Source organism: Coregonus clupeaformis, unplaced genomic scaffold (assembly GCF_020615455.1).
Source record: "Coregonus clupeaformis isolate EN_2021a unplaced genomic scaffold, ASM2061545v1 scaf1804, whole genome shotgun sequence".
Classification (NCBI taxonomy): Eukaryota; Metazoa; Chordata; class Actinopteri; order Salmoniformes; family Salmonidae; genus Coregonus; species Coregonus clupeaformis.
This window is the reverse complement of record NW_025535258.1, coordinates 24053-37500: the sequence shown is the minus strand read 5'-3', so window position 1 is coordinate 37500 and position 13448 is coordinate 24053. Positions and strand designations below refer to the sequence as shown.

The following is a 13448-nucleotide window of genomic DNA, read 5'->3' as shown; positions in this document are numbered from 1 at the left end:
ACCATGTTAATACCCAGGTATAACACTGTACCTGTCTAACTACCATGTCAATGACCAGGTATAACACTGTACCTGTCTAACTACCATGTCAATACACAGGTATAACACTGTACCTGTCTAACTACCATGTTAATACCCAGGTATAACACTGTACCTGTCTAACTACCATGTTAATGACCAGGTATAACACTGTACCTGTCTAACTACCATGTTAATACACAGGTATAACACTGTACCTGTCTAACTACCATGTTAATACACAGGTATAAAGGACAAGAATCCATCAACCATATCCATCCTTCACTAGCTGTCATTCAGCACTGCAATTATTCTGCAATTACTGCGTCCAAAATACCACAGTACTACTGCAGTACCTGCACTTTTACTACAGTTTCAAAACTGCTATCTTTTTTTTTTGTAAGGGCCAAGCTGCTCAGTCAGAAAGTCATTATCACAGGGGCTACTTGGAGCAAAACAACAGGCATCTCTGTCATCATTACGCACTGGTGTGTGTGTGTGTGTGTGTGTGTGTGTCAAAGAGGGTGAAGTCATCTCTTTAAGCAGACATCTAGCAGTAATTAGCGGTGATTCTGCAGCACGCAGACAAGCAGAACAAAGCGGGAGATAATTTACTTGACGTGTTCACCAGCAGCCAGCAACACACACCACGTTATTTTGATTGACAACTGAACCAACGTTTCCCTTGTCCTCTAGTTCCACCGCAACACGTCAGACGGGAGGGCGTTCCTTCCCTGGGAGGGGCGCGCCCATCGAGAGATAATTGGATGCATCTTGATGTAGAGCTACGTTACCCACGTGGGGAGCATGCGTAAAACTCATTCTTCTAGATGGTGATTGGATAAGATGATGATGATTGACAACATAACGGGACGCGCTCTGTGCTCTTCAATGATCTTATTGGCTGCTTATAATGACTACTATTCCTTGTGACCATCCACACCTCCTCGGGTCTGAGGTGTGCCGAGACGCATCAAGAAACTGTAGTTTTTTTTTTACATAGCTTACAGTATTAATCACTGGCTGCTATGCGTATTGGAACTACACATCCCAGACACACCAGATAGCGCTTTTCCTTGTTATGAATATATAATAGCGTTCTTAGGACTGGTTGCTTCTAAATGTGTTGTCAGAAGGTGGTACCTAGCCAGAGGTGGTCGGCAGGACTTGCGCGGGAGCGGGATGTATGGAAGGGATTTAAACTAACGAACATAACCTTCTGACAGGATGCGCTAACAACAAGATATTCTGCAGCTGTATTCAAAGAAAGACGGAGCATCCTCCCAAGATATGCAGTATTTGAACTGCAAATGAATGAAGCAGCGTGATTGAACAGGATGTATCCGAGACTATAAGGTAGAGAAAGTGATAAGGCAACCTGGTGAAGGTGAAGAAAATACATCTGAAAGAAAGCAGAGAATAGGCTACATTCATCGAAATAAAATATATTCTTAGGACAGGAGAAGAGCCTACGGCATTGTAGCCTATCCAAGCTCAGATTTGAACACATTCTACATGGTTGCTCATCTTCTACACCTAGAAGAGAGCCGAGAAAACCCGGAGCTCATCACTTGGAGGGAGGAGTTGTATCAAATTTGGCTGGTTAATTAATAGAATGTCTTATTGGTTTCAGCGGAGGTGTGGAGGTTTTCCCGCGGTTGTCTGCAGAGGTATTGGCTCTCATCCCCTCTACCTGCCCGCTGGTAGATCCTAGAGCCGGGACTGATCTGTCCGTATTCCCCTGTTTGTTGGTGGATGAACTTCAATGATTCGGGACCTGAGCAAGATGTACCCGCAGGCACGGCACCCGGTGAGTCTCTCTGTCAGAACAACAACACCAACAACAGACCCACACCCGAGACAGAGTGCTGTGCCGCCACCCGAGCCAAAATAATCACTTTAGATCAGTTTCCGTGCCATCGCGCGGAAACTGGACAATTACTGTCATTGTCAAATTGTCAAACCGCTGAAAATGAGAGAAGCAATGTGCGTGAATGTCTTGTGTGTATTTGAGAGTGACAGATGGGGATAGAGAGACAGAGAGCGCGAAAGAAATAAAAACATGTTTTATTCATCCTGCTCCTGAACGCACCTGCAGCTTTTCATACCTGTCCGCCCCCCGACTTCCTGTCCGACTCCCACCCGCTACCGCAAAAACTGGTCCAGAACCCAAACGCAGTCCTGCAATGTTATGTTAGGTGTATGTGACACAGCGCCACTTGCCATGGTCCCAGCAATATTTGCACCCTAGGCAATATCAAAATGGGCAGAAATAACCTTAGAAATAGGTTAAATGACCAGAGATTCTCACTTGGCCTGTTATATTAAGCTATCGGCATTACTGGGCTTTATCAGCCAAAAGGCTAGATGGAGCTGAAGTCTATGCCCCTTTGTTTGCGATTGGTCAACAGTAGGGATTCTTCAATTAAGTGTTTGTTATTATTCAACAAGAGACTAATCGTTTTCATACATACGTTTTTTCACTTGAGAAATACTGCACCAAACATTTTACTTAAATGTAAAATTGCGTGAAGAAGACCACTTCAGCAAAAATGTGAAAATTGATTACAGATTTCTTAATTTATCTTAGATTAATTCAGACTATTTTGAGGATATTTGTTGCTACGGCGTCTCAAGATGGACAAACAGTAATGTGCCGCTTTTTTCTTGTTTTTCAACCGAAAGTCTTTTAAGGGAGAATGCGAGGCACAGACGTTCACTTCGCCTAGCCGATTTCTGCTAGGAGCAAACAGAACCTAGTATGCAGACGCCATAAGGTTTGGTTTGCTCCTAGCAGAACTCGGCTAGGAAAAGTGAACATCTGTGCTCGCATCCTCCCTTAAAATAACTTCGCTTGAAAAATGAGAAAAAAACGGCAATATTATTGTTTGGCCCTCTTGAGACGCCGTAAACCAGTACACTTCCACAAAATAGTCAGATTTAATCTGAGATAATTTAAGAAATGGGTTAAATTTTGACGTTTTTGCCGAGGAGGTCATAGTCGTGCAATTTTACATCTAACTAAGATGTTTGATGCAGTATTTCTCAAATGAAAACATTTGCATGAAAACTAGTCATCTATCATTGAATGACAACAATCACTTCATTGAAGAATCCCTACTGTTGACCAATCACCAACGAAGAGACGTAGACTTCAGCTAGCGAACTTCGCCTAGCCTCAAGAAAAAATGTTGTGTGCTCAAACAGCCGAAAAAAAACCCTGCCGAATGCTCCCGAACAGCAAAACGAAGAAAAACATAACAACATTTCATCATAATATTTGCGCAAACTGTTTGGACTGGGAAGCATATGGGAAGCTTTAGGCTACTGCACTGGGAGCGGCACTGTTTGGACTGGGAAGCATATGGGAAGCTTTAGGCTACTGCACTGGGAGCGGCACTGTTTTGACTGGGAAGCATATGGGAAGCTTTAGGCTACTGCACTGGGAGCGGCACTGTTTTGACTGGGAAGCATATGGGAAGCTTTAGGCTACTGCACTGGGAGCGGCACTGTTTGGACTGGGAAGCATATGGGAAGCTTTAGGCTACTGCACTGGGAGCGGCAAGAATGATGACCCTTGCACTTTCTCTTGAGCTACATTATGTATATAGGGTAAAGCCTACCTTTATTAGGACGATTAGCATATAGGGTAAAGCCTACCTTTTAAGAGGACGATTAGCATATAGGGTAAAGCCTACCTTTTAGGAGGACGATTATCATATAGGATAAAGCCTACCTTTTAGGAGCAGGTCGATTTACATATAGGATAAAGCCGACTCTACACTATACTTGCTTGTTTTGTCACATAAACTGAAATTAGGCGAACTATTCTAATTTTAGCAACCAGGAAATTGGAGCGATTTCTGCATAGTGCATCTTTAAGTTAATTTCCTTGGAAAGATAACTGCCAGTGATTCTCTGTCCATGCATAGGCAGCCTACTCTATTTCAATGAGACCAGACATATAGGCACACTTGACCTCACACGCCCATCTAGGACACGCCCATCTAGGAGAGGAGAACTTGACCTCACACGCCCATCTAGGACACGCCCATCTAGGAGAGGAGAACTTGACCTCACACGCCCATCTAGGACACGCCCATCTAGGAGAGGAGAACTTGACCTCACACGCCCAACTAGGAAAGGTCGGCTACTGTGTGTGAATAATACGACAGTGGGGCTTTTAAAACCCCTTAGAGTCGATGACCACGCCCCCGTTGAAATCAAATTAGCATAATACAAATTCCCCATAAAAATCTGTCTGGTGAAGTTAGAGATATCCGTTGTTTTGGCATGGGCTGCGTCTCAATCCACCGCATCCGCCGATGTCGGCCTTCCGCATCTGCGGTGGAAGGTGGCAGAGCTACAGCGCTGTTTGTCAGACCGGGAGACATCCTGAAAATCTGACATCTCACAAAAGACGTCTGTAGCGTCCGAATGGACGCTCTATGGAAAGATGAGACTCTCACGAACATGATGGTGTTCTCCGTTTTGTTCTATGTGATGTGCTGTTATCAGGAGTGGCCTGTTGTCCTGTTGTAGTTGTTGTTGTTATTGTTGTTGTTATTGTTGTTGTTATTGTTGTTGTTGTTGTTGTTGTTATTGTTGTTGTTGTTGTTGTTGTTGTTATTGTTGTTGTTATTGTTGTTGTTGTTGTTGTTGTTGTTGTTGTTGTTGTTGTTGTTGTTGTTGTTGTTGTTGTTGTTGTTGTTGTTATTGTTGTTGTTGTTGTTGTTGTTGTTGTTGTTATTGTTGTTGTTATTGTTGTTGTTATTGTTGTTGTTGTTGACCCCCCAGGTACCACACCATCCGGGCCAGCCCTTCAAGTTCACCGTGCCAGAGTCATGTGACCGCATCAAGGAGGAGTTTCAGTTCCTACAGGCTCAGTTTCACAGGTAACGCACACACACACACACGCACACACACACGCGCACACACGCGCACACACGCACGCACGCACGCACGCACACACAAACACTTCTGGGGCGTGTAACGTGAAATGCCTTTTAGCGAGAGTGATGAGGCGTGAAATGATTTGCACTGGGCTGAGACATATGCAGACCAGACCAGACAGAACTACTCTGACAGCGGCGTGGTCACTATAACTACTAACCAACCTAACCACAACCTAACCACAACCTAACCACAACCTAACCACAACCTAACTGGATAGTGTCTGATGATGTCTGTCTGTCTGTCCTCAGTCTGAAACTGGAGTGTGAGAAACTGTCCAGTGAGAAGACAGAGATGCAGAGACACTATGTTATGGTGAGCTTCATGTAGTGTGTGTCTGTGTGCGTGTGTATGTGTGTGTGTGTGTGTATGTGTATGTGTGCGTGTGTGTGTGTGTGTGTGTGTGAGAGAGAGAGAGAGAGAGAGTAGTTCCCTATTTCTTCTAAAATAACATCTTGTAATTGGATTTTTAACATTGCAGATGCAATTTTATTTTGGTCAACATACATTTACAATCATTACCCAGTACCAGCTCTGGGGTGACAATCATTACACAGTACCAGCTCCGGGGGGACAATCATTACACAGTACCAGCTCCGGGGGGACAATCACTACCCAGTATCAGCTCCGGGGGGACAATCATTACCCAGTATCAGCTCCGGGGGGACAATCATTACCCAGTATCAGCTCCGGGGGGACAATCATTACCCAGTATCAGCTCCGGGGGACAATCATTACCCAGTATCAGCTCCGGGGGGACAATCATTACCCAGTACCAGCTCCGGGGGACAATCATTACCCAGTATCAGCTCCGGGGGGACAATCATTACCCAGTATCAGCTCCGGGGGGACAATCATTACCCAGTATCAGCTCCGGGGGGACAATCATTACCCAGTACCAGCTCTGGGGTGACAATAATTTTGCCCATGTCATTTGTATTTTTTTCTAAATTAAACCTGTTGACAAAAATACAATTGGTTTTTCAATGTTGAAAATCCAATTACAAGGTGTGGTGACCAAAAGTTTTATTTTATTTCAATTTATTTGAGAAGAAATAGGGAACTATTTAAGCAAAGTGCAAGGATGCCAGTATATTTGGCTGCAACTGTATTACAGTATGTGAGAAGACAAAGATGCAGAGAGGTTCTGAGGTGCTGATGTTCCGAGGTTCTGAGGTGCTGATGTTCCGAGGTTCTGAGGTTCCGAGGTTCCGAGGTGCTGAGGTTCCGAGGTTCCGAGGTGCTGAGGTGCTGAGGTTCCGAGGTTCTGAGGTTCCGAGGTTCCGAGGTTCCGAGGTTCTTAGGTGCTGAGGTTCCGAGGTTCTACTGTCTGTGAAAAACAAGAAGCTAGAAAAGAGGCTGAAGATGAATTTGTGTCTTTGTCTTTTAGTACTATGAGATGTCTTATGGACTCAACATTGAGATGCACAAACAGGTAGGAAACTAGAGTGAGTGAGTCTTAAAATGAATGTGTGTGTGTTTGTTTGTGTGTTTGTGTGTGTGTGCATGTGTTTGTGTGTGTGTGGTGTATGTGCATGTGTTTGTGTGTGTGTGGTGTATGTGCATGTGTTTGTGTGTGTGTGTGTTTATGTTTGTGTTTATGTGTGTGTGCGCGCATTTGTGTGTGTGTGTGTGTGTGTGTGTGTGTGTGTGCAGTGTGTGTGTGTGTGTCTTTCAGCTGCAGTGTTTAAGACAGCGACGAAAGACGTAAGTGAATGGACATTTCTATCAACATGTTTAAAAAATATATTAGTGAGTCACAAACAAAAGATGTGTTGTGCAAATATAGAATGAAACTTTTAAATAAAAATCACAGTCTTTAAATAAGCCCATACAGTATGTCATGATCAGAAAGCAAATGAGTCATCATTAACCAAAACAAATGATTATTAGCAAATAAATGCAAGTCAGGTTTTTTCTGGTTTCCACAGCACATTTTACAAACATATTTCTTACTTTACAAACACAACAGTGGTCAAATAGGTTTTTGTAAATGTCACAACATTTGTGGCTCCACAGATTACGTTTGTGTCACAAAAATTTAGTTATCTCAATGGTTGAAGTAAAACACTTCTTAAATCTTTGAATAATTCCGAGAAATTCATTAAACAAAGACCCAATCCTGCAATGGTCAGCCTTTATTCATTGAGAGCGCTCTGCAACAAAATGGTCGTACAATCTTTTTATACACACACGTCAGAGGAAAAATCCCACCCCGCTTTAGGCTTTAGGCGGCTGTATTTTTCCACCGTACACATCTCACCTGGGTTTAGCTGATGTGGTTATCCTCTGCTCTCCTGACCATCAGGTCACACACACACACACACACACACACACACACACACACACACACACACACACACACACACGTGGTCAGGAATGAAACAGCTTTTCTTAAATGCAAAACATTACCCATATTGTACCTTAGATATTTGGATGACATCTTTGGACTTTGGGAGCACTCCATTTCGGAATTCAAAGGATTTCTAGACATTTTGAAGTAGAGTTTTTAGATTCACAGGTATTCTTTACACGGGAGAAGGGGGAAACAAAACATTTAGCGACGAGGGTGTTCTTTAAGGAAACTGATAGACATGCCCTACTTCATAAATCTAGTTTCCACCCTACACATACCTACAGGGGTTTAATTAAATCACAACTTATAGGGTTTCATAGGATCTGTACCTTTCCTGGGGATGCAGGCTCTAAAGCCAAGGGGCTATTCAAAACGCTTCCTGGGGGAAATTAAAGCTGAGGTTAAACAGAATAGTGGCCATTACAGCAAAGAAATGGATAATCACTCCATTATACCTTTTGTGGCCACTTACTCTCGGGCACTGGTGGGTTTCAGCTCCAATATTAAATCACATTTCCAAAAGGCTCAGGAACAATGTGCGGATTTTGAGAATTTCAGGGTAATATGGAAACAGGAGGAACAGGAATCTGGGTGATATCCTCTCCAAGATAGGCATCTCACTTATACAAAATATTTTAGGAATAAGCATTCAGGTTTGGGTGTTCTGATATGGAAAAAAAAAAAATTAGATTCTGTTAACTTGATATATGCAATTAAGTGCAGTCTCTGACAAAAACTATATATTGGTGAAAAGAAAAATGCACTCAAACTTAGATTAAAACTGCATATACAGTGGGGAGAACAAGTATTTGATACACTGCCGATTTTGCAGGTTTTCCTACTTACAAAGCATGTAGAGGTCTGTAATTTTTATCATAGGTACACTTCAACTGTGAGAGACGGAATCTAAAACAAAAATCCAGAAAATCACATTGTATGATTTTTAAGTAATTAATTTGCATTTTATTGCATGACATAAGTATTTGATCACCTACCAACCAGTCAGAATTCTGGCTCTCACAGACCTGTTAGTTTTTCTTTAAGAAGCCCTCCTGTTCTTCACTCATTACCTGTATTAACTGCACCTGTTTGAACTCGTTACCTGTATAAAAGACACCTGTCCACACACTCAATCAAACAGACTCCAACCTCTCCACAATGGCCAAGACCAGAGAGCTGTGTAAGGATAACATTGTAGACCTGCACAAGGCTGGGATGGGCTACAGGACAATAGGCAAGCAGCTTGGTGAGAAGGCAACAACTGTTGCCGCAATTATTAGAAAATGGAAGAAGTTCAAGATGACGGTCAATCACCCTCGGTCTGGGGCTCCATGCAAGATCTCACCTCGTGGGGCATCAATGATTATGAGGAAGGTGAGGGATCAGCCCAGAACTACACCGCAGGACCTGGTCAATGACCTGAAGAGAGCTGAGACCACAGTTTCAAAGAAAACCATTAGTAACACATTACGCCGTCATGGATTAAAATCCTGCAGCGCACGCAAGGTCCCCCTGCTCAAGCCAGCGCATGTCCAGGCCCGTCTGAAGTTTGCCAATGAACATCTGGATGATCCAGAGGAGGAATGGGAGAAGGTCATGTGGTCTGATGAGACAAAAATTGATCTTTTTGGTCTAAACTCCACTCGCCATGTTTGGAGGAAGAAGAAGGATGAGTACAACCCCAAGAACACCATCCCAACTGTGAAGCATGGAGGTGGAAACATCATTCTTTGGGGATGCTTTTCTGCAAAGGGGACAGGACGACTGCACCGTATTGAGGGGAGGATGGAAGGGGCCATGTATCGCGAGTTCTTTGCCAACAACCTCCTTCCCTCAGTAAGAGCATTGAAGATGGGTCGTGGCTGGGTCTTCCAGCATGACAACGACCCAAAACACACTAAGGAGTGGCTCCGTAAGAAGCATCTCAAGGTCCTGGAGTGGCCTAGCCAGTCTCCAGACCTGAACCCAATAGAACATCTTTGGAGGGAGCTGAAAGTCCGTATTGCCCAGCGACAGCCCCGAAACCTGAAGGATCTGGAGAAGGTCTGTATGGAGGAGTGGGCCAAAATCCCTGCTGCAGTGTGTGCAAACCTGGTCAAGACCTACAGGAAACGTATGATCTCTGTAATTGCAAATAAAGGTTTCTGTACCAAATATTAAGTTCTGCTTTTCTGATGTATCAAATACTTATGTCATGCAATAAAATGCAAAATAATTACTTAAAAATCATACATACATACATACATATGATTTTCTGGATTTTTGTTTTATATTCCGTCTCTCACAGTTGAAGTGTACCTATGATAAAAATTACAGACCTCTACATGCTTTGTAAGTAGGGAAACCTGCAAAATCGGCAGTGTATCAAATACTTGTTCTCCACACTGTATATCACATCAATAAAGGTGATTGAAATACTGTATTGTATACCCATTTCATGGCCCATGCAGTAGAACATGTACAAATATTGTGCTTAGAGTCTAACAGAAAGTGATGGAAAGCCCAACGGCAAAGAGTAGAATTGGATAAAAATATTAACTTACCTGAAAATTGACTCCATTTTTTTTTAGTCTTTTTTTTTTTTTTTTTTAGTCATTTAGCAGACGCTCTTATCCAGAGCGACTTACAGGAGCAATTAGGGTTAAGTGCCTTGCTCAAGGGCACATCGACAGATTTTTCACCTAGTCGGCTTTGTTGTCAAATATTGGATAGGAATCACAATTGTTATTTTCCTAACCCAATTACTTATATCGAACCGTAAAAGTCTAATATTTACATCCTGTTGGAAATATAATAAGTATATTTAGACCAATCTAATTGGAACACTAACCCTAACGCTGTTCTAACCCTAACCCTAACCAATCTAATTGGAACACTAACCCTAACCCTGTTCTAACCCTAACCCTGACCAATCTAATTGGAACACTAACCCTAACGCTGTTCTAACCCTAACCCTAACCAATCTAATTGGAACACTAACCCTAACCCTGTTCTAACCCTAACCCTGACCAATCTAATTGGAACACTAACCCTAACCCTGTTCTAACCCTAACCCTAACCCTGACCAATCTAATTGGAACACTAACCCTAACCCTGTTCTAACCCTAACCCTGACCAATCTATTAACACTAACCCTAACCCTGTTCTAACCCTAACCCTAACCCTGACCATCTATTGACACTAACCCTAACCCTGTTCTAACCCTAACCCTGACCAATCTAATTGGAACACTAACCCTAACCCTGTTCTAACCCTAACCCTAACCCTGACCAATCTAATTGGAACACTAACCCCTAACCCTGTTCTAACCCTAACCCTGACCAATCTAATTGGAACACTAACCCTAACCCTGTTCTAACCCTAACCCTAACCCTGACCAATCTAATTGGAACACTAACCCTAACCCTGTTCTAACCCTAACCCTGACCAATCTAATTGGAACACTAACCCTAACCCTGTTCTAACCCTAACCCTGACCAATCTAATTGGAACACTAACCCTAACCCTGTTCTAACCCTAACCCTGACCAATCTAATTGGAACACTAACCCTAACCCTGTTCTAACCCTAACCCTGTTCTAACCCTAACCCTAACCCTGTTCTAACCCTAACCCTGTTCTAACCCTAACCCTTGGAGAGAAGAAAGGGACATTTTAATAGTCTTTTATCCACAGAAAACGGGAATTTAATTAATTATTTACCTACATTTACATTTACATTTTCGTCATTTAGCAGACGCTCTTATCCAGAGCGACTTACAAATTGGTGCATTCACCTTATAGCCAGTGGGACAACCACTTTACAATAGTTTTTTTTTTTTTTTTGGGTGGGGTGGGGTAAGGGGGGGTAGAAGGATTATTTTATCCTATCCCAGGTATTCCTTAAAGAGGTGGGGTTTCAAGTGTCTCCGGAAGGTGGTGAGTGACTTGGTCGTGAGGGAGCTTGTTCCACCATTGGGGTGCCAGAGCAGTGAACAGTTTTGACTGGGCTGAGCGGGAACTGTGCTTCCGCAGAGGAAGGGGAGCCAGCAGGCCAGAGGTGGATGAACGCAATGCCCTCGTTTGGGTGTAGGGACTGATCAGAGCCTGAAGGTGCGGAGGTGCCGTTCCCCTCACAGCTCCGTAGGCAAGCACTACTGGGAAACCAGCTCCCATCTGGTGGCGGAATGGGGGACCGCAGTCAACCTTTTTACACTGTGGTACAGTGGGGGAAAAAAGTATTTAGTCAGCCACCAATTGTGCAAGTTCTCCCACTTAAAAAGATGAGAGAGGCCTGTAATTCTCATCATAGGTACACGTCAATGTCACACCCTGGCTCTGGGGACTCTTAAATGTTGAGCCAGGGTGTGGAGTTTCTATGTTGCATTTTCTATGTTGTGTTTTCTAGATCGTGTGGATCTATGTTGGCCAGGGTGGTTCCCAATCAGAGGCAGCTGTAACTCATTGTCTCTGATTGGGGACCATACTTAGGCAGCCTGTTTGGCACTAGTCGGTGTGGGATCTTGTTCCGTTAAGGTTTGTTTTGTGTAACCTAGGACTTCACGTTTCGTTTGTTTGTTGTTTTGTCGTGAGTTAAGTACTTAATAAAATGTACGCTTATCACGCTGCGCCTTGGTCCGTCCCATTCATAAACGATCGTGACAGTCAACTATGACAGACAAATTGAGAAAAAAAATCCAGAAAATCACATTGTAGGATTTTTAATGAATTTATTTGCAAATTATGGTGGAAAATAAGTATTTGGTCACCTACAAACAAGCAAGATTTCTGGCTCTCACAGACCTGTAACTTCTTCTTTAAGAGGCTCATCTGTCCTCCACTCGTTACCTGTATTAATGGCACCTGTTTGAACTTGTTATCAGTATAAAAGACACCTGTCCACAACCTCAAACAGTCACACTCCAAACTCCACTATGGCCAAGACCAAAGAGCTGTCAAAGGACACCAGAAACAAAATTGTAGACCTGTACCAGGCTGGGAAGACTGAATCTGCAATAGGTAAGCAGCTTGGTTTGAAGAAATCAACTGTGGGAGCAATTATTAGGAAATGGAAGACATACAAGACCACTGATAATCTCCCTCGATCTGGGGCTCCACGCAAGATCTCACCCTGTGTGGTCAAAATGATCACAAGAACGGTGAGCAAAAATCCCAGAACCACACGGGGGGACCTAGTGAATGACCTGCAGAGAGCTGGGACCAAAGTAACAAAGCCTACCATCAGTAACACACTACGCCGCCAGGGACTCAAATCCTGCAGTGCCAGACGTGTCCCCCTGCTTAAGCCAGTACATGTCCAGGCCCGTCTGAAGTTTGCTAGAGTGCATTTGGATGATCCAGAAGAGGATTGGGAGAATCATATGGTCAGATGAAACCAAAATATAACTTTTTGGTAAAAACTCAACTCGTCGTGTTTGGAGGACAAAGAATGCTGAGTTGCATCCAAAGAACACCATACCTACTGTGAAGCATGGGGGTGGAAACATCATGCTTTGGGGCTGTTTTTCTGCAAAGGGACCAGGACGACTGATCCGTGTAAAGGAAAGAATGAATGGGGCCATGTATTGTGAGATTTTGAGTGAAAACCTCCTTCCATCAGCAAGGGCATTGAAGATGAAACGTGACTGGGTCTTTCAGCATGACAATGATCCCAAACACACCGCCCGGGCAACGAAGGAGTGGCTTCGTAAGAAGCATTTCAAGGTCCTGGAGTGGCCTAGCCAGTCTCCAGATCTCAACCCCATAGAAAATCTTTGGAGGGAGTTGAAAGTCCGTGTTGCCCAGCGACAGCCCCAAAACATCACTGCTCTAGAGGAGATCTGCATGGAGGAATGGGCCAAAATACCAGCAACAGTGTGTGAAAACCAACAGTGTGTGAAGACTTACAGAAAACGTTTGACCTGTGTCATTGCCAAAAAAGGGTATATAACAAAGTATTAAGAAACATTTGTTATTGACCAAATACTTATTTTCCACCATAATTTGCAAATAAATTCATTAAAAATCCTACAATGTGATTTTCTGGATTTTTTTCCCTCATTTTGTCTATCATAGTTGACGTGTACCTATGATGAAAATTACAGGCCTCTCTCATCTTTTTAAGTGGGAGAACTTGCACAATTG

At 43.3% G+C, this 13448-nt stretch overlaps 1 protein-coding gene across 1 annotated transcript; it reads left to right on the top strand.

The window, feature by feature from the left end:
• Nucleotides 1-1167: 1167 nt before the first annotated feature.
• On the top strand, nucleotides 1168-6435 carry LOC123487664 (transducin-like enhancer protein 4). Its single transcript, XM_045218787.1, has 5 exons — nucleotides 1168-1374; nucleotides 1652-1828; nucleotides 4816-4913; nucleotides 5223-5286; nucleotides 6362-6435. The coding sequence occupies exons 2-5, from the start codon at nucleotides 1784-1786 to the stop codon at nucleotides 6416-6418; spliced, it is 264 nt and encodes an 87-aa protein (XP_045074722.1). The 5' UTR covers nucleotides 1168-1374; nucleotides 1652-1783; the 3' UTR covers nucleotides 6419-6435.
• The last annotated feature ends 7013 nt before the right edge of the window (nucleotides 6436-13448 follow it).

Bases quoted from the DNA above. Each gene is read 5' to 3' on its own strand.
- LOC123487664 (XM_045218787.1), top strand. From the start codon at position 1,784: ATGATTCGGGACCTGAGCAAGATGTACCCGCAGGCACGGCACCCG. The intron at 4,914-5,222 runs GTAACGCACACA...GTCTGTCCTCAG, and splicing joins CTACAGGCTCAGTTTCACAG to TCTGAAACTGGAGTGTGAGA. The intron at 5,287-6,361 runs GTGAGCTTCATG...TTTGTCTTTTAG, and splicing joins TGCAGAGACACTATGTTATG to TACTATGAGATGTCTTATGG.